At 26.9% G+C, this 22,233-nt stretch overlaps 2 protein-coding genes across 2 annotated transcripts in view; one reads left to right on the top strand and one right to left on the bottom strand.

Annotated features, from left to right (window-relative positions):
* The window catches only part of LOC100206510 (probable ATP-dependent RNA helicase DHX34), a 16,896-nt gene extending 907 nt beyond the window's left edge, over positions 1 to 15,989 (top strand). Inside the window, exons 4-15 of the mRNA XM_065792634.1 lie at positions 1 to 62; positions 687 to 824; positions 1,057 to 1,191; positions 5,161 to 5,215; positions 5,356 to 5,533; positions 5,882 to 5,921; positions 6,469 to 6,522; positions 6,991 to 7,068; positions 7,153 to 7,308; positions 8,524 to 8,631; positions 13,704 to 13,800; positions 13,877 to 15,989. The exon at positions 1 to 62 is cut by the window's left edge and continues 18 nt beyond it. Of these exons, the coding sequence (XP_065648706.1) occupies positions 1 to 62; positions 687 to 824; positions 1,057 to 1,191; positions 5,161 to 5,215; positions 5,356 to 5,533; positions 5,882 to 5,921; positions 6,469 to 6,522; positions 6,991 to 7,068; positions 7,153 to 7,308; positions 8,524 to 8,631; positions 13,704 to 13,800; positions 13,877 to 15,855 (3,080 nt within the window). The 3' untranslated portion in view covers positions 15,856 to 15,989. The remainder of the gene's footprint in view (positions 63 to 686; positions 825 to 1,056; positions 1,192 to 5,160; positions 5,216 to 5,355; positions 5,534 to 5,881; positions 5,922 to 6,468; positions 6,523 to 6,990; positions 7,069 to 7,152; positions 7,309 to 8,523; positions 8,632 to 13,703; positions 13,801 to 13,876) is intronic.
* Positions 15,879 to 19,233, bottom strand: LOC100210059 (uncharacterized). Its single transcript, XM_065792635.1, has 3 exons — positions 18,631 to 19,233; positions 17,011 to 17,308; positions 15,879 to 16,907 (listed from the first exon to the last, which is right to left on the bottom strand). The coding sequence occupies exons 1-3, from the start codon at positions 19,163 to 19,165 to the stop codon at positions 16,031 to 16,033; spliced, it is 1,710 nt and encodes a 569-aa protein (XP_065648707.1). The 5' UTR covers positions 19,166 to 19,233; the 3' UTR covers positions 15,879 to 16,030.
* Between the last annotated feature and the right edge of the window lie 3,000 nt (positions 19,234 to 22,233).

The following is a 22,233-nucleotide window of genomic DNA, read 5'->3' on the forward strand; positions in this document are numbered from 1 at the left end:
ATGACATGATGGAATTTCAAAAAGTTATTTTATATTACTTAGACTTTGTTCAAAAAAAAAGTGTAAGTTTATTTCAAGTTGGCTGTTATACTGCTTAGGAAAAGCAGCAGTTTTTATTATTTATCAGCAAACTCTGCTTTTTATTTTTAATTTTGTTTTGTCTGACATGTTGTTTTTGATACTTTTTACCAAGCTGACTCATTGTTTTCAATGCTGTTTACCAAACTTGAATTGTTGTTTTTGATGTTGTTTTCCAAACTTGATTTGCTGTTTTTCATGTTGTTTACCAAGCTTGACTTGTTGCTTTTGATATTTTTTCCTAGCACATTCGCCTTGTTATTTTTTATGTTAAATAAGTTCATCTCGTTATTCTTTATGTTGCTTAACAAACATTGTTTGTGAGCTTTTAAATACTTATTTTTGAATTTTATCTTTTGCACCAAGATTTTGTAATAAATATTTGAGTTATCTTATGCTACAATAATCAAGGTTGTACATACATAACACAGTTATTCATACTTATGTTATATTTATTTTTATATTACATTTTAACAAAATAAACATTTATGAACTTAATCATCATTATTTTCCAATACTTATGTTTTGTTTTATACATATTTGTTCTAGTATATTTACTTTGTGTAACATAATATGTTTATTGTATAAATTTTTGTTTTGTTTTTTAGTTTTCAAAACTGCAAAAGTTGAAGCAAGATCAAAATAATCTTCCAATTAAGCAGTATGAGCAGAGTATAGTATATGCTCTTCAACAAAATCAAGTTGTTATTGTTGCAGGAGACACTGGTTGTGGAAAGTCAACACAGGTGTTTAATAAGTTTTGTAACAGAGTGTGAAAAATTAGCATTGGTATGTCATTAGGGTCAGGATATGTTAGTGTTATTTTTTACATGATATTGAAACTCATGTTCAAAAAATGGTTGGTTCAATATCATTTTATAAAATTAAAAAAAAAGGACAGTTTTAAATAAAATATCTGTCATTTAATTTTTTTGCTCTTAACTTAAATCTTGGTTTGATTTCTAATAAAATGTATAGGTTCCACAATATTTACTTTTAAATGGATACTCCAACATAGCTTGCACACAACCTCGTCGTTTAGCATGCATCTCACTAGCAAAGAGAGTTGGTTTTGAAACATTAAATGAATTCAAGTCAGATATAGCTTATCAGGTAAAATATAGTTTAAGATTTTTATTTTCATGTACACTTTTATCTAAGTACAAAATTCTGAGATTTGAATAAAGGAGAGACATGTTTCACTTTAGCAAAACTTCAACAGATTAGTTTAAATTTTTAGTCCTTAAAGTTACTACATACAAAATCACCTTGTATTATGCTATTATAAAACTTGGCACTTATATATACAACAAATTGACATACTTAAATATTATTGTTTAACAAACTTAGTTATTAAAATAGCCTCCTCGATTTTATTGGCCACATAGTCCTTGTGTAGGTAAATACATTAAAAAAAAAAATATATATATATATATATATGTATAAATATAGGTGTGCCATGCTAGACAAGAATAAAATGAGGATAGAAAACTAGGAAAGAATAATTTCAGAATAGAATGTTTTATGATAGAAATAAAGAAACCTTACTAGAAAAGAATTTTTACAAAAGAATATTTTTTTGGCAGAAATTTTGAAAAGAAACTTGAAATACTTTCTAAGAAAGAATATTTTTAAATAAACGTAAACAACTTGCTTGGAAAGAATTTTTTTTAATAAATCTAAAAAACTTGCTACGACAGAATTTTGTTTGTTTTTTTATTTATAAATAAGTTATTGATCACCCGTTATAAGGCAAGGCTTAAAAGGGCTGATATTCTAAACCTGTTTTGTACATCAATTTGGAATTAACTAGTTTACTCATAGTTTAGCATTTTGTTGCTTTAAAATAAATATTTTGAAGGGCTTTATGCAGTAAACTAATTTAATAAAAAAATGCAACTAAGATTTGTGCAAATAGAATATTATATAGTAAATTTGAGATATTTTATTATTAAAATATTTTGAATTTTAAATGAATTTTTCTGATCGAACCAAAATTAATGCGATTATAATTATTTAATATTTATTCAATTAAAAATCATAACTGTAATTACCAAATTGCGCGCAAATTCTTTCTTAAAATTTCTTTGCTAGCACGTTTTTAAAATTTTTTTCTAAAATTTTTTTGCTAGTACGTTTTTCAAATTTTCTTTGCTAGAAAGAAAATGACTTTTACTTGTGCGATTTCTATCCTAAAAAAGTCTTTGCTAGCAAGTTTTTTATTTTTCTTTGCCAGAAAGGATATATGTATTTCTTTCTTCTTTTCTATCCTTCAATTATTCTATCCTAAAAAGTAATCATGTTTTTTTCTATCATAGCAAGAATTTTCATGTTTCTTTCCTAGAAAGGCTTTCCTGAATTCTTGTCTAGAACCGGCCACCTAAATATATGTATATATATATATATATATATATATATATATATATATATATAATATATATATATATATATATATATATATATATATATATATATATATATATATGTATATATATATATATGTATATATATATATATATATATATATGTATATATATATATATATATATGTATATATATATATATATATATATATATATATATATATATATATATATATATATATATATATATATATGTATATATATATATGTATAATATACATATATATATATACATATATATATATATATATATATATATATATATATATATATATATACATATATATATATATATACATTGTATATATATATATATATGTATATATATATATATATGTATATATATATATATGTATATATATATATATATGTATATATATATATATATGTATATATATATATATATATGTATATATATATATATATATATATAATACCTGGTTATACTTTATATTGGAAAAAGAATAATTTTATATGTAAATGAAAAACTAATTATCCACAACCTTTACAATAAATCCTTTTCAAATATAAAAATCAATTGTGGTTTTTGTCATAGCCACAAATCTTATGAAGACATGCTTGTCATATTAACTTCGTCAATAAGCTATCATGAAAGAGTTGATTTAAAGAAATGTTGTCACTTGCTAGTGTGAATAAGAGGAAGGTAAAGGTGGGAAAAGATTTAGTTGCCTTTATTAATGTCATTGTTGACAATAATGAATACAACAACTTTAAATTTGTTGAGTAATTATTTAATTACAGTAATTCTGAGTTATTTGTTTAAAATTTTCACATAAAAAAATAGAAGTACAAAAAATACCTATAAAATATGTTTTTTAGGTGTAAATATGAAAATGAGTTTGATAGTTCTGAGATCTCAAAAATAAATTGTGAATTAATTAGAATTAAAATATAAATAAAAATAGTTTGGCTGGTCACTTTTTGCGACCATTGTGTCGCATAAACAAATAAATGAAAATAATAAATGTTATGGAACAAAAATATAAATAAAGATAATATTGATTATCTTACATCCTCTGACTTAAACATCGAGTACAAAATATTCTCAAGAAGGCGGCAAAATGTGCTGAACTTTATGTTTACTAAGAAAATCTCTAAATGAATATTCATAGCTGAAAATAAAATTATTTTGATGTGCTTTGTAGCTAGCTTTGAACATGCATGCCATTTTTGAACATGCATGCCATTTATATTTAGATCTTTTATAAAACAAATCAGCAATATAAAGCCATAAAATATGTTGACACTCTTTGAAATTGTTATGGCAACTCTTTTAGCAATAATAAATATTTTTTAATGATAGCAGGTGTAGATTCTCTTTGTATAAGAATAGGTTCTGTAAGCACAGAGTTGACAGTGAACCAGATTTTAGTGTCTTTTTTTATTATTATTTTGAAGTATTTATAGAAGATAATACTTTTCACAAATAAACAGATGTTTATTTTTTATCTATTGACAACATTTTTATTTTTAATGTTTTCTATTTCTTTCTAATGTGTATTATTGCAAAATGTTACTTTATTTTAAAGTTCGTGATATGAAAGTAGAATCAATATATGAATTTAAAGTTTCATTAAAAATTACTTATTATTATTTTTAAAATTGTTCAAGTTTTTGAAAGATAAAGCTAATTTTATATAATACATTTTCATAGTAAAATAGTTTGGAATCTAAACTGTGAACTGGTTTAATATATATCAGTTATACATAATAAAGACATAAATATGCTGTGCTTTAAATATTGTCAGCCAATAGTTTAATATGAGAACATAACATGAGTTTAGTTTTTTTCCAGAAAGATAAAAATCTATGGAACAAAAACAAAAGAAAATACCGGAAATATATTTCATTTAATCCACTGATATATTGCTAAAATTAACTTATATTGCATGTGTAATTGTATATACAAAAACAATTACAAAAATATTTTTAGAAGAGACTCAAAAGAATTTAAAAATGCATTCAACACCCATACCCACTTCTTTAACACCCATTCAACACCCACAAAAAAACCTAACAACATGTGTTGTGGTATTGATGGTTCTGAAATATTTTCTGGTGTTAAAATAAAGATTCCATATTAACTATCTGGTTTTTGACAGTTATATGGATGAGAAGGATTAAACTTACCAAACTTATTACACAACAACAATAAACACCTTAACATAACATAAACAAACAATATAAAAACATAACAACAATAAAAAAAGCACCTTAACATTATATAAACAAATCAGCAAATAAAAAACTAATTTTTTAAATGTATGAGAAAGATTAAACATGACCAAATTTAGTTTGGTCATGTTTAATTATTGTTGTTTGTTTAAAACTTTAAATTGATTTTAAATAACAAATAATTAAAAAAATCGAAAATACTAAGAAAATTTATAAAAGTTAGAAACGTTAGAGACTTTAATTGAATAGATAACTCAATACATCAACGAATAAACATCTAATTTTTTGACTTGTATTTTCAAATTATGTCATTTTTATTGCAAAATTAACTAACTTTGATTCTTTTAGTTTACAATGCTACTAAAATTGAAACTTCTATAAGTTTGCTTGAATTATTAACCTGTATCCCCATTCCATGCTTAATTTGTGATTTTTTTTTTTTTTTTTTTTTTTTTTATGTTAGGTGCGTTTTGAGACAAATCGAACTAAAAATACAAAAGTTGTATTTTTAACTGAAGGTGAAATATTATTTTAATTGTTGCTGTTTTGAATTCTTTTATTGGGTGTGTTTTTTATTTGCTGATTTGTTTATGCAATGTTAAGTTGCTTTTTGTTGTTGTTATTGTTGTGAAACAATAATTATAATAAATTTATTCAGGTCTACTATTGCGTCAATTTCAATCAGATCCCAATCTCTCCATGTATGATGTAGTGGTTGTAGATGAGGTTCATGAAAGACATATAAATGGTGACTTTTTACTTGGTGTATTGAAGTGCCTTCTTCAGCATAGATCTGATTTGAAACTTATTCTAATGTCAGCTACCATTAATATAGAGTTAGTTGTTTATTTTACATCTTCATTTACCCATTTTTTGTTTTTTATTATCTTGTAACTAAAGAAAAATTTTTATAAATTTATTTATTTATTGTGTACTTAATTAAATCCTAAAATATGCATTATTAATTACACACAGCACCTTAAAACCCTGTTTCCTATTACACTAGTTCATGTGGCATAAATTTTTGCTCTTATTGGAATTAAACTGTTGTATTTATTCCAACTTACTTTTTTCCCATTATTTTGTTCATATTGCAATCTGACTGTTATTTTGACAACAGTTATATTTATATATTATTTAGTTATATTATATTTTCTATAAATAATTATTTTGTTATATTTTAGTCTTTTTGCTAGCTATTTTCATGATGCTCCTGTTATTCAGGTGAGTTTTTTTTTTTTAGTATGAATTTGCTCTATATATATATATATATATATATATATATATATATATATATATATATATATATATATATATATATATATATATATATATATATATATATATATACCATTGTTATTATTTTATTTTTTTTATTTTTTTTAATATGGTTTTTTTGGTGGTTTTAGTAGGTTTTACATGAAACAGTAAGTAGTATATAAGGATTTAAATGTTTTTTTTAATAAATAAATATTTTGGAGAAAGTTTGTGGTCTAGTTGTCGATGATATAGGTATTGCTTTTGATTTCCACTTAACACACTATTGATTTATAAAAATAAAAATGATAATAAATGTGAAAAAAAAGAAATAGCTATGGGTTATCTTTAGATATCTTAAAATGGTAGTATGGTTTTAGAATAACCTTGCCAAATTAAAAGTGGATCAACAAAATTTTGATGTTATTTGTTATTTATAAAAAAGGTTTGAAATAATTTGATTAATTTTAGAAAAGAATTTAAAATAAAAAAGTTTGAATCAAATTTTTTTTAGGTTCCAGGAAGGTTGTATCCAATAGAGTTACAATATATGCAACATTTTGTTCAGGTATGGTTTATATCATTTATAGCTAATTACATATAACTTGAAACTTTTTATCTAAACATAAAATAATAAATACAAATTAAAGAGTATAGTTATATATAAAAAAAATAGTATAACTATAAAAAATAATGTAAACATATAGTTATATTGACTTTAGTTAAACTGTATTTAGTTATACAACTTATACATAAACTATACTATATTTAGTTATACAAATTAAACATTAAAGTCAGTAGTGTAATGTTAGGTTTATGTTCAGTTGCCGAAATTATTTAATTATTTGAGCAAAACTTAAATTTTAAAAGGTTTGATAAAAATTTTTATATAAGTTTTAAATTAATGCTCTGATTTAGCATAGCCTCAACATTTTTGTTTAAATAATTCCAAAAGTGTATATATATATATATATATATATATATATATATATATATATATATATATATATATACCCACACACACATATATATACAGAAAAGCGAACTAAAAGATAAACATGATCGCCTTGATCCAAGTCCTTATTTAAAAGTTATGCAGCTGATTGACAAAAAGGTTTGTTTGTTTTGTAAATTTTTTATGAAAATGTTTTACATTTTGTTCAGTTTTCTATTTAATAATGCATTTTTTGTTAAAAAGTATCCTTCAAGCGAGAGAGGTGATCTCCTAATATTTATGAGTGGCATGAGTGAAATTGCAGCAGTAGTTGAAGCTGCAAAAGAATATGCAGCTAAAAGTAAATCATGGATTATTCTTCCTTTGCATAGTTCATTATCAGTTGAAGAACAAGATAAGGTATCGCAGTATGGTCTTTTAGTTCTTTTTTTTTGTTTATTATCTTTTTTTTTTTTTTAGCATTTTTATATTAAACAAAAATAAAGTTTAACAACTGAACCCTGTGTCATTAAACTAATCCGAACAGCCTATTTTATGTTTACTGATTATTTTGTATTTGGGGTTAATTATTTTTTTGCTGCATTAAACTCTTTTTTTTATCAAGTAACACAAGATCTGCATAAGTTTTAAAAATTTTACTGAAAAATATTGATAACTTATATAGAAGTATATATTAGGACAACAAAAAACTGCTTAAGTACGTCCTCGATTATAAAGCTAAAATTTCAAACCTTATTCTACAAAAATTGTTTGAAGTGGTTCTCAAGATTTTCAAACTTTAGAAAGGGGGCATCCACAAAGTACATACACAGTAAAACTGCTGGTTTGAGACCCCCTTCTTCCCCCGCCTTCTCCCCTAACACGCATCTGTATGTTTTTATACCCCTTCCCCCTCCTCTGCATACGTAAATATCTTTATTACAAAATCATGCCTCTCTTCCATCCCTAAATCATATTTCTCCTCCATCCCCAACCTAAAATTTTAAAAATCAAAATCAAAAAAATTTTGAGTTCAACATTACTCTGTTACATAAAATAGTATTGATTTTATAAACTTGTGAAATTCAATGCTTTTATTAAAAAAAAGGAGAGATAGCAAAATTGTGCATGTACTTGCTTGTCTTTACAGGCCCCCACCCTTCTCCCTCCTCCTCCGTTCCATTCCTTCTTGTACGCATTTGTATGTTTTTGAGTAACCACCTTCCCCCTATACCTGCGCACATACTTTATGGAAGACCCTAAAGTTTGAGAAACTGTTTCTCATGGTTGAAAATTTTGAAAATTCTTAATCTTGACAATTTGGTGAACTTACTATTGTCAAAAGTATGTTTTTTTAATGTATATTAAACTGGTCTCAAAAAATGTTATTTTTTTGTGCATTAATTTAGTTTTAGTTTTATTTATTTTGATATTAAAAAAAAATATTTTGTTAATATTAAGAACCGATCTTCTTTTTTTGGTAGATCTTTAATGTTATAGGAGAGTATTATATAATTTCAAAATATGACCTTTTTCTCATGTAGAACAGGGTTTCAATACAACTACTTTTACATTATTTATTGTTTTTATTTATCAAGTTTTTAACAATAAAAAAGTTTATTATTACATTTGAAGATATTTGATGTAGCTCCTGATGGTGTTCGCAAGTGTATTGTCTCTACAAATATTGCTGAGACATCAATCACTATTGATGGAGTGCGATTTATTGCGGATTCAGGAAAGGTAATTTTAAATGTGAAAAAAAGTTTTTGTATAAAATTTTAGAATCTAATATAAAACTAGTTACCTATAGTTAAATTTATAAAAATTTTAACTAAACATGTCTAATATTTGCATTAAAATTATAAGATGCTTTATTTAAATTTACTATGTAACTGCACAATGCATACGCTGCATTACATATTTTTATAATTGCGTGTAATAGTATATACTTACTTATTAGTTTTTTCATTGCAGTAATCTCTTATATAATAATCTCTCACAATAAAAATATTTTGGTCCAGTATTGTATATTCAGTAATTTATTATTATAAGAAGTAAATAACCTTAATGTCAAAGTAAAAGATTATAGACATTTTACATAAGTTCTTTTTTTCCCCTCATTATCTGTACTTTTGATGCACTTGTAACGATAAAATTGTTCATAAAGAAGCTTTTTTCAAATTTCTATAAAAATGTTATGTATTAGATATTTTTTAAAGTTCTCTTTAAAGGAACTCTTAGTAAAAACAGAATTTTATATTGACAGAAACTACAATAAAAGCTATTTTTCAACTTGTAAAAATTTTAACATGCAACAAAAATATTTAAAAAATAGTAGCTCAATTTTAAACGATTCAAAGCAATTAAAATATCCCATTTAATATTTTTTTTAGTAAAACTTTTTAAAATGCATGAATTCACAATAGCATTTCTGCTTAAGTGAATTCTACATTTTTGTTTGAACTTTTAACTATTTCTAAATATGTTGCCTAATGTCATTTTCATTGTAAAATGGGAGCCGCTACAATACAATAAGGATTTTATCATTTTAAAATTGGTTACCCTTTCTTCTTCCTATGGCTCGTTATTGCCCAAAGTAATTATCCGATGAATTTTGTCATAGATATTCAGTTAAGACATACTGGAACCATTTTTCAAAAGGTATATCAATAACTAAATTGACAGTGACATAGATCCCTATAATTGTTTGCTAAAATAAATATATATAAGCCTTTAATAAATTTTTGTGTTTTTGATATTTTTTAAAAATGAAATAGGGTTAGGCACAATTGTATTAAACATTGGTATTTTTCATTGAACTTACTTTAGAACAAATTTAATTTCTTTGAGTTGAGCTTTAGGAATATGAGAAACTACTATATCCTACATGAACTAGGATTTGGCAATGAAAAGCTCTTAACTGGAAGATTTATCGAAGGTAGTGAATCTGTCGATCCAAACAAAAAAGTTTTTTTGGATTGAAAATTAACATGCTAGCCTTTTGCAAAAAACGATAACTTTTTTTTAATTAGAAATCTTAGGTTTTATCAACTACTATATGATATAGTAGTTTTACATAGAAGTATGTAAAATTACTATATCATATAACGGGTGATGCGGAAGTTATCGGACAAAATAAAAACGTCAATAACTTATTTATAAATAAAAAAACAAACTACTATTATATTTTTTTTAAATAAAGCATTTATTTTTTAATAAAAATATATTATTTTTTATATGAAAAAACACCACTATCTGCAATTGATCTCAATTTTGCTGACGCCTTTCATATGCGACTGTAAAAAGTTTAAATCAATTTCTTGTAGTTTTAGTTTAATGCGATCAACATTTAAGGGATTAGATTCTTTATCAACGTAATAAACATATTGGTCCATCCAATTTAGAGAATCTTTAGAATAACGAGAACTTGCTAAATCTGGCCAAAATAAATAGTTAAAGTCTCCATGATACTTGTTAATAAATGGAAGAAGTCGTTTTTCTAAACATTAATATACATTGATGAATTGATCGCTACAACCTTGGAAGTGCGAAACAATGGCTCGGACATACCACGGTCAGATATGGCTATCCACATTAATAATTTTTTTGGAAATTTCTCTTTTCCTATAAAACGAAAACTTTCTGGGCATGTCTTTTTGTTGTTTGTGTAGTATCCAGAATTTCCAGGCATGTTGTCCCCTGCAAAACAATAGTATTTTTCGTCATCAATGACTAGAAGCGATTTTGTGTTATAGAGTTGGGTAACTAGTTTCCTGCTTCTTTTTTTTGCCTTTATTTGTTGTTCTATAGTGTATTTTGGAGTCTTTTTACGTTTTCTATATTTAATATTCATTTTTTTTAACTGACGACCAATTGTCGATTGATTTACACCGAATTTAATACCTATTTTTCTCTCACTGACCCCTTTTCGATTGTTGACAAGTCTCGATAATTCGGCTTTCTTTTCTCTAGTCCAGGATGTCGGACGACCAGGGTGCTTTCTATCAGAAAACGATTGAACAGTTTCAAGTCTTTTTAAGTTATCATATATTGTACTTCGAGCAAATCCTTCCTTTTCAAAATGATTTACGATTTTTTTTTTTTATATATTAGGTTTGTTTACAAAAAACATTTTTAGTCGCTTTCGGAAAGATTTTCGTTCAGCTGCATTTAACCTCATTTTAAATAATTGTGTTTCAAATAATAAAGTTTTATTTTTATAGAACGTTTATGCCTACGCACAATACCACAAAAACTAATTTTTATGCTCAAATAATGAAATTAGGATTTGTCCGATAACTTCCGCATCAACCGTTAGTAGTTACATGATCATAAAAACTGAGCACTGAATATATTGAAGGTATGTAAAATTACTAAATAATATTTAATCTTTGGTTGTAATATGTTATAACTAAAGATATATCTTTAGTTATAATTTGTAAAACTTTTCTTCTTGATTTTTGTTATTATTATTGATGTTAAAATCATCATTGGAAGAAGATATCTCAAATAGAAAAACATTTATACTTCTTCGAAAAGTTGCAAAGCCAAATATCTAACTAGACGATGCAATCAACCATCTTAAATAGTAAATGTTCTTCTAAATGCGCTTTTGTTTACAAAAAGTGTGCACTCATTGGTAGGCTGGGTTCTACAAAAAACGCTAACAATAAGATAAACAAAATCACTCTTAAACTGGCCAGACTATGTATTTTATGACTATGGTATTTTATAATATCTGCACCTGACAAACTTAAAATAAAAATTCAACTAGGGAATCAACTTGTTATCTCGTAATTAAATTTTAAACAAGTATAAAATAGTTACATTGGGTTTAAAATTTTTTAAAGATTAAATTATGATAATACTTCATAAATATTCTTTTTCAATTGTGGATTTACAGAGTATACCAAAAAAATTCTTCTCGAAATGGTTACTTGAAGTATTACTAGTCATTATCCAATGCCACAATTAAATGTTCAAATATATTGCAAGCAGCGTTCGTTAAGGTGAGTTTCCACTAATACGTTTTTCTGCGGGAACGGGAAAGGAATGGGAATTTCCCTTGGACAAATTAAAATTTGTACTACGCATGCTCACGTGATTATTTTTTTCTTTGCTTTCCCGTTCCCGTAGAAAAATGGATGAGTGGAAACTCACCTTTATATATGCATGTATTTATTGAAAATTTTGTGTAAATTATTTATCGTAACAGTCTATTTTTACTGCCATAGCTTATGTGATGCAAACTTTTTATTCTAATTTTATTAATTACTAATAGTGAACTGTGCACTAGTTTTGAACTGTAATCAGGGCCGTAGTTTTCAATTATGTTAGAATTGGGTTCTCAACTTCTTCTTATTTACTTGTAACGGGTAATGCGGAAGTTATCGGACAAATCCTAATTTCATTATTTGAGCATAATAATTAGTTTTTGTGGTATTATGCGTAGGCATAAACGTTCTATAAAATAAAACTTTATTATTTGAAATACAATTATTTAAAATGAGGTTAAATGCAGCTGAACGAGAATCTTTCCGAAAGCGACTAAAAATGTTTTTTGTAAACAAACCTAATATATAAAAAAAAAAAATCGTAAATCATTTTGAAAAGGAAGGATTTGCTCGAAGTACAATATATGATAACTTAAAAAGACTTGAAACTGTTCAATCGTTTTCTGATAGAAAGCACCCTGGTCGTCCGACATCCTGGACTAGAGAAAAGAAAGCCGAATTATCGAGACTTGTCAACAATCGAAAAGGGGTCAGTGAGAGAAAAATAGGTATTAAATTCGGTGTAAATCAATCGACAATTGGTCGTCAGTTAAAAAAAATGAATATTAAATATAGAAAACGTAAAAAGACTCCAAAATACATTATAGAACAACAAATAAAGGCAAAAAAAAGAAGCAGGAAACTAGTTAACCAACTCTATAACACAAAATCGCTTCTAGTCATCGATGACGAAAAATACTATTGTTTTGCAGGGGACAGCATGCCTGGAAATTCTGGATACTACACAAACAACAAAAAGACATGCCCAGAAAGTGTTCGTTTTATAGGAAAAGAGAAATTTCCAAAAAAATTATTAATGTGGATAGCCATATCTGACTGTGGTATGTCCGAGCCATTGTTTCGCACTTCCAAGGTTGTAGCGATCAATTCATCAATGTATATTAATGAATGTTTAGAAAAACGACTTCTTCCATTTATTAACAAGTATCATGGAGACTTTAACTATTTATTTGGCCAGATTTAGCAAGTTCTCGTTATTCTAAAGATTCTCTAAATTGGATGGACCAATATGTCTATTACGTTGATAAAGAATCTAATCCCCCAAATGTGCCTCAATCACGACCAATTAAAAATTTTTTGGGACATTTGGCACAGAAGGTTTACGAGGTAAACCTTCTGTGCCAAATGTCCCAAAACTTTCTGATTGGCAAGTTTCAACAGAGCAAGTTTTGGTTGATTGCATTAAACTAAAACTACAAGAAATTGATTTAAACTTTTTACGGTCGCATATGAAAGGCGTCAAAGCAAAATTGAGATCAATTGCAGATGGTGGTGTTTTTTCATATAAAAAATAATATATTTTTATTAAAAGATAAATGCTTTATTTAAAAAAAATATAATAGTAGTTTGTTTTTTTAATTATAAATAAGTTATTGACGTTTTTATTTTGTCCGATAACTTCCGCATCACCCGTTATTCTTTAAACAGAAAAAGTTACTGTTTATACTATGTTGTGTGATATTATTTCTTTGTCATAAACTTTGATTTACTTTTAGTATGCTTGCTCAATTAATTTAGGTTAAAGAAATGAGTTACGATCCTCAAGTAAAAATGCAAAGATTACAAGAATTCTGGATTAGCCAGGCAAGTGCCGAACAGCGCAAAGGAAGAGCAGGTTAAGGTCTTTAATTATTATGTTTACTTGTTTTTTATCTAAAAAGTCAGTCGTAAATATTTTTGGTTTTTAATAGGTCGCACTGGGCCTGGAGTTTGTTTCCGTTTGTACTCTGAAGAAGATTATTGTGAGTTTTCAAACTATTCAACGCCTGAGATACATCGTGTACCACTTGATACACTTGTGTTACACATGGCTAGTCTTGGTTTGCGGGACGCTACAAGATTTCCATTTATAGAACCACCTATGAAAGCAAGTCTTGTAAATGCTACGTACTTTTTAAAGCTTCAAAATGCTTTAAATACTGATGGTACTTTGACTCCTCTTGGTCGCATGCTTTCTCGTTTGCCAGTTGATATTGTTATTGGAAAGATGTTAGTCATGGGCAGTTTGTTTAGTATAATTGAGCCAATTTTAGTTATTGCCACGGCGTTAAGTGTGCAAAGTCCGTTGACAAAGCGTTTTGATAGTAACGCCGAGTCTTGTGATATTAAAAGGAAAGAATTGTTTTCAGAACACGGAGACCCTTTTACCTTATTAAGCGCATACGATGAATGGATAATTGTAAAATCTGATCGCAGATCCAACTCCCGAAAATGGTGCAAACATCGTGGTCTCGAAGAACAACGTTTTTATGAAATGTCAAAATTAAAGCAACAGTTTGAGGGTTTGTTAATTGATCATGGACTGATGAAAAAATCAAATATCCAATCGAACAGCATTGAACGCGGTGAGCGAAACGAACTCCTTAAGTTAAAAAGAGAACATAGTTTGCAGTCTAATCGTAAACGTAAAGTACTTAAGTTGGAAAGCAACAACGGTGATTTGAGCAGTGAGAGTGACGACAATATTGTCGATATAAATGATATTAATTTTAAGTTACGTCATAACTTGTCTTCACTTGAAAAGTCGTCAATGCGGAATAGAAAATTTACACATCGAGATATTATTTTGCTAAAGTTGATTCTTAGTAGTGGTTTGTATCCGCAAATAGCTGTTCCCGATGAAACCAATCCGTGGCGTAAACAAAGCGAACAAGTGTTTCATACTAAAGATAAGCAGTTTCTTATGCTGCATCCGACATCGGTTTATTCATTGCATCCTGATTTTCTTGAAAATCTATATAATGCTGATAAGGCTTCTACAACTGATAAACCGACAACCGATGGACGCTACATTCACTCTCGTGAACTTTTGTTGTATGTTTCTTTACTTGAAACAAACAAACCTTATATTGTTAACACTGCGCGTGTACCAGCTCTTCAAACGCTTCTGTTGTTATCTTCAAGTATCGATACTAATTCAGATTGCTCTACGCTTGTATTTGATAATTGGCTTGAAATGAGTTTCGAAACAAACTTCGATACTAAGCTGCTAATTTCTAGTGTTGTGCAAATAAGAAGCGCTTGGGACATGCTTCTCGAACAAAAATTATGTATATATGAAGACGACGATGAGAAAGAAATAAGTAAAAAGTTGAAATCAATTACTAAGCTAGAAAACATTGTGTCTCAAAAACTTGCAGAATTTATTGATACTGATATTTCTTATAAACTTCGCAGGATTTCATCTGCTGAAATCAAGCACATGTTTATAAAAAGTCTAAATCCAGATAATATTGATAAAGAAAATACCGAAGATGATTTACAAGCTCGTCAACTTTTTTCTGGAAAAGAGAATCCAGAAAAAGGAGGAATTTCTGTGACGCCATATTTAACATATGGGTGTGTAGTAAGTGCATTAGATTGCAGTGTAGCATCGGGACAGGCAAGTTTTCTTTGCGAACATTACCATTGCTTAAAGTGTGAAAAGCACCTTATTTGTAATGTTGTTGAACGCATACAACACGATAAAGAATGCGTATTAAAATCTTTGGAAGAAGAATCGGTTGAAATTCCAGCAAAACTAGAAAATAAAATGGAAATTTCATGTCATGCTGTCAAGAAAGAAAGTTACTTTTGCGAAGATTGCAGTGAAAAGTTTGAATTTTCGGCTGTAGAAATTCTTAAACATAAAAAGTTTCATAAATGCGAAACAACGGTGTCAAATAATTGAAGGAGTCAACAATAATTCATAAATAGTGGTATAATCGCTTTATAGGTAATAAATAAGGCTACAAAAAAAATATATATAAGTATTACATAAATTTGGTATACTTTTAAATACATTTACAAAAATATTTTCAAAAAGTTTTGTGATTTTTTCCTAATTTGTTTTTATTTTAGAGTACCTATTTTGTGTTTAGTTGGTTTCTTACTTTTCTGTTTTTTAAAGAAACGAATCTTTTACTTGCTGCGTTAATTGTTTCATTTTCAAGTAATTGAGTTCCGCTCTTTATCGTTATTTTTTTATTTAACCGCACATCTTGCAAATCCTTTATTTTGGCTTCAATTTTTGATACGTTATTACGTTTTATTTTGTTATTATCAGGTCCTTTTTTGTCTTTTTTTTTTCTCTTTTCTATGCTTCTATATTTTGTATCCATGCTAAGTAGAAACCCGTTAGTGTCAAGTTCGCTATTATCCCCTCTTAAATAACAATCTAATTCGTGCATGTCAAAGTCAAAGCTATTTATTATAGATTCATAACTATTGTTTACGTTACAGTTTGAGTTTGATTTTAGAGAACTATTTTGCTGACTCAATAAGATGTCTTCTAAATAGCCTGCTGCAGTAAGATTTTCGTCAAAGATGTCATAATCAATAAATTTTTTTTTAGAAATTCTTTTTTTCATGTGCTTATCTGCGAAATCAAATGGCATGGTTTTTTTCAAAGATGTACTATAATCAATTGGATTAGTTTCTTCGTTATAAATCAGTTGATTAACATCGGAATGGAAACTTTTGCACTCAGTAAATTTGTTTTCTATAGAGTTAAACCTAAGGGCTTTTGGTTTTAATACTTCAGTGCTTGTTTTGAAGCTGTTAAACTTTTTGGTTGAAGAATTATTAAATTCATGCTTATAGTTTAGGTATTCTTTACAAATTTCGTCAGCTTTAACGTAATATTTGGACTGAAATTTTGGCGGTATTTTATGCCACACTTCAAAAAGTTTTTCACTGATTGTTTTTTCGTTAGCGTTAGGAAACTCACTTAATACCAAAGGTCTAAAAAAAAAGTTTTCTTTTAAAAAATTAGTGCGCAATTTTTTTATTTAATACAAGTTTTTGCATATCAATCGCACGCAACACAAAACTAAACTGCAGCTACCTGTACTTTTCAGACCAAATATCAAAAGCCTTAGGTAGAAATGATGAAGTATATAAATTTGTTCTATTAAACTGTCCTAGTGACGTTTCCTTATATTCTATTTGGTTTAAAGCCTTCCCCGTTTTTGTACATTCTATTGGCTTGTACATGTTTGTGTCAATATCATCAACTCGATCGATCTTCTCTAAGACGTTGGAAACATTGATGCGATTAGATGGTTCTTTACTCAATGATACAACATGTTCAATTTTTTTGTCATTAGCACCGTCGTTTTTACATTCGCTGGATACTGTAGTGTCTACAAAAAATTAAGTTTAGTTAAAAAATTGAGAAAGCGCCATTATTTATATAAGTAGCATTGCTACACTTTTTTAACTTATTAAGCGACGGTAGATTTGTTTATAGGATCGATTTACTAAATTATAATAATTGACATAGTAATATATACTAAATTTAACATAAATCGATATAAAATTATTGCGTAAATATATATATATATATATATATATATATATATATATATATATATATATATATATATATATATATATATATATATATATATATATATATATATATATAAATCGAGCAAAAGCAACATAAACACTTAGGTTAAAGCAAATAAAAGCAAAAAATATAAACAAAAAATTGAAAACAAAATCAAAAAAAATTAACAAAAGAAACAAAACGAGAAAAGAAAAAAGAAAGACGAAAAACCAAAGTTAAAAGAAAAAAATGTTCGAAAATGGAAAGGAATTGAAATAAAATATATAAATTTGCTCCGTTTTTGAAAAAACAAAAAAGAATAATTTTTAAACTTTATTAATTTTGAGGAATGATGTGTATTTGCTGGGTATTATGAAATGATTTCCCTTTTAATTTAAATTATTCCTTTATTATGAAAACTCTATACTTTTCGTGACTAAATGTTTGTGTGTGTGAGTGACACGTTTTTATTTGTCATTAAAAAAGTTCTGTTTATTTATTGTTATTTTTTAATGAAATATTTATACTACTTTTATTGTTTTTATTATGATTATTGATATTATTATGTGTATTAATTAATTGTTACTTTTTTTGTAGTAATTGTTTTAGTTACATGGAAAGTTGTAAAGTTGTGTCAGTACATAACTTTCCTGTCTGTGCATAATATTCAATTTTTGTTTTAAAATTGATATTGGTTTATTATTATATAATTCTCTTATTATTCTTATAATTGTTAATTTATCATCATTATCATTATTATTTGTATTATTAATATTATTTCATGTTATTTACTTAAAATTAGTTTTTAACTATTTGTAAATGACCGCGATTTTAAGATCTTTTATTGAAATATATTTTTTGATTTTAATACCTTGTAATTATGATCCAACTTTTAAACATGGCCATGTTAACGCAACGGTACTGTTGCGCTGGCAGCAGTTTTTAAGGAAATTATTAAAAGAAAAGCATATATATATATATAAATATATATATATATATATATATATATATATATATATATATATATATATATATATATATATATATATATATATATATATATATATATATATATATACTTTAAAAAACAATTGTTTTAATTTTTTATTATTCTTTGTTTCAATTCCAAATTACCTGGGTTTTTATCACCTTGGTCTTTGCTAGAGTCTTGATATGATGACCAGCTTGTGTGATTGTAGCTAATAGGATTGTTAATTACTGAAAATAACTGATTATTTTTTAAATTTTCTTGATTTTGTGCATTTTCTTTTTCTAAATCTCGTACAACATCACTTTTACTTTTATGCGACTTTTCGCTCTCTTTGGTAGAGTTAAACGATTCGTGGCATATCAAAATATTTTTATGAATGGTCTCAGAAATGTTTGTAGAAACGCCTAACAATTTTTTTGTTAAATCATACTTATTATCCTGAGACGTTTTATTAATACTTTGATTAAATTTTTCATAAAAATTACGCCACGAATTTTCGCATTCATCCAATATAGTTAAATGTGCTGAATAAGTTTTTCTTGTATCTGAGTCAAGTCCAGTGAAGTCTATATTAAAAGTGTTGTCATCGTTTTGCATATTACTTTCAATTTTCCGCTCGTTGCTTGTATTATAATCCATTATTGGAGAAGAAAACTTTAAAAAATTAATCAAATTCATCTTCCTTCATTTATATTGACTTCTTGATTCTTAATTGAACAGTTTTTTTCTTTGCACTATAACGACTTCTTTTTTTATTTTTTTTTTTAAAAACAAGATTTAAGAAAACCACAATGAATACAAATAGTAAAAAATCTTTGTAAAGTAAAAGAAAACAAGTAAGTTTATTAAAAGAAGTAAATTCAGTCGCTTTTGCACTTTGAATTTAAAATAAACCACTGACATAAGCAGGATTTTTTGATGCTTCAGATATGACATTTTCAGGCATTGTGCAAACTGAAAACTTTAGTAGTTCATGCTTATGCCAAGTCAAAGACATAAAATACATCTGTTATTATGACTATGGTCAAGTACGAATGTTTTGCAAAAAATTTCAGTGATTAAAACTTGGGGAAAAAAATGCCCAAAAAGTTTGGTCACCCTTAACCATACGTAAAGACAATGAGTTAATACAATATAAGTTTCAATATATTTTAAATTTAAGTTCATAGAATGTTTTTAAGTTTCTGATAATAATTGAGCAGCCGTAACGCAGTGGTTAGAGTTCTGGCTCAGAACCTAGAAGTCCCGGGATCGAACCCGGCTCTAGCCCAATAAGCGACATTGGTAAGGAAGGAGGCGTGAACCTCTAGCTAAATGCTCTCCCGTGGTGCTCCGCGATAAGACCGTAAGGACTTCTGGGAGCACCTAAAAAAAAAATGAAAATAAAAATTTCAACGTTTAAAAGTTATGACTGTGAAATTTACAACCCCTCATTTTGGTGAGTGCTTAATTTTTAAATGAAAAAATGAATCAAGTGTAACTAAGTTAGGCGGATATATAATCAAAAAAAAAAATTTTTAATGAAGCAAAAACTATCGATGATCGACGTAGCGCTAATTTTGACTACTATTATTGTTTTGGTCATTTTCCGCCATTTTTAAATTTACATTTCTCCTTATAAAAGTCTATAAACATGTGAGTTCTAAAAATAAGTGACTTATTTAATTTCTAGGTGAGAAATTTGAATATATAAATAAAAAACTCATTTTATAATTAAAAAGTACCTAAATATCAATTATAAATGTTAAAAAAATGGACACCTGCCCCAGTAAAATTTTTAGGTGTGTAGTAAATTTTTTATGCTTAAAATTTCAAATTAGATCATTATATGTTTGAAGAACATTGTGTGAAAAAATCATTTCTGCCACATACATAGTTTAAAAATTAAATAAAAAATATTACAAAAAAAGCAAATATTGCATATTTCGCTTATCGTAGTATTCAAAATAAATAAAAATGATCCATACTTGAATTGATATACAATTTTTTATAATATATCCATTAAAAATTATTGATTTTCAAATACATACTTATTAACTTTGTTAAAATCTTTTTTTGAAAGTTCATATTTGTCTGATATTATTTTTGGTGCACTTTTTAATGTTGTTAAATTGGTGATTGGTATCCAACAATAATCATCCCTTTTCGGCCAAAAAACTGTTCAGATGGACCGTGTGGATGCATAAACTTTATTTTTATATCATTATATTCTTCATCTTTTTCTTCGACTACTGCAATCCACCAAAACGAGTCATATGTACATACGTAATATTTGTACTTCTGCATTAGCTCAAAATTTATTAAACTTTAATTTTGGTAACTTGAATTTTTAGTTTTATTAATAGATTTTGGATTTATATCGTTACTAATTTTCTTTAAATAACATAGATGTTTTCGAAACTGGTATGCAATGGTGAAATCCTTGACTTCCTGGTATTGTTTTTCCCTTCTCAAATCGTTTATTTTATGTAGCTCTAACATTAACCATAGTTCTATTATCAATTTTAAAGAATTTATTGTGAGCATTTTTTGAGTGCAAAATTCAAACATTGCATCGATTGTTAGTATTTGATTTTTCTTCGTACGTTCTCTTGCTGTTGTTCGTTTTACTGTACCACCTATTGCATCACAAGAAGATTTGCCATGACTGGTTGCAAAAAATGTCCATTCAGCTTCCAATAAAAAATCTTCTGAACGATGGCATAGATTTAGAAAATTTTTATACTGTCGTCCACATACATCAAAAAAGTAATACAATTTGAAAATTAAAGAAGGATTTCTTCAATGTAATTTACATAAAATATATTTGAAATCAAATTACCTTTTATTATTATTTTTTTTTCATGCACTTTATAAAAATTACAACAATAGCCATTTTTCTTTTCAAATCTTTTTCCAAAATAGTGAAAATGGTGATTACAAATGCTGAATAACGGGTGATGCGGAATTTATCGGACAAATCCTAATTTCATTATTTGAGCATAATAATTAGTTTTTGTGGCATATCTTTGATTTTATCACAAAAACTGATTGTTACTTGAGCATAATAATCAGTTTTTGTGGTAAATTGAGGTTAAATGCAGCTGAACGAGAATCTTTTTGAAAGCGACTAAAAATATTTTTTGTAAATAAACCTAATATAAAAAAAAAAGAAAATCGTAAATCATTTTGAAAAGGAAGGATTTGCTCGAAGTACAATATATGATAACCTAAAAAGACTTGAAACTGTTCAATCGTTTTCTGATAGAAAGCACCCTGGTCGTCTGACATCCTGGACTAGAGAAAAGAAAGCCGAATTAACAAGACTTGTCAACAATCGAAAAGGGGTCAGTCAGAGAAAAATAGGTATTAAGTTCGGTGTAAATCAATCGACAATTGGTCGTCAGTTAAAAAAAATGAATATTAAATATAGAAAACGTAAAAAGACTCCAAAATACACTATAGAACAACAAATAAAGGCAAAGAAAAGAAGCAGGAAACTAGTTAACTAACTCTAAAACACAAAATCGCTTCTAGTCATCGATGACGAAAAATACTTTTGTTTTGCAGGGGACAACATGCCTGGAAATTCTGGATACTACACAAACAATAAAAAGACATGCCCAGAAAGTGTTCGTTTTAAAGGAAAAGAGAAATTTCCAAAAACATTATTAATGTGGATAGCCATATCTGATCGTGGTATGTCCGTGGTATGTCCGTGAGGTATGTCCGTGGTATGTCCGTGGTATGTCCGTGGTATGTCCTGA

The sequence above is a fragment of the Hydra vulgaris genome, chromosome 03, assembly GCF_038396675.1.
Source record: "Hydra vulgaris chromosome 03, alternate assembly HydraT2T_AEP".
NCBI lineage: Eukaryota > Metazoa > Cnidaria > Hydrozoa > Anthoathecata > Hydridae > Hydra > Hydra vulgaris.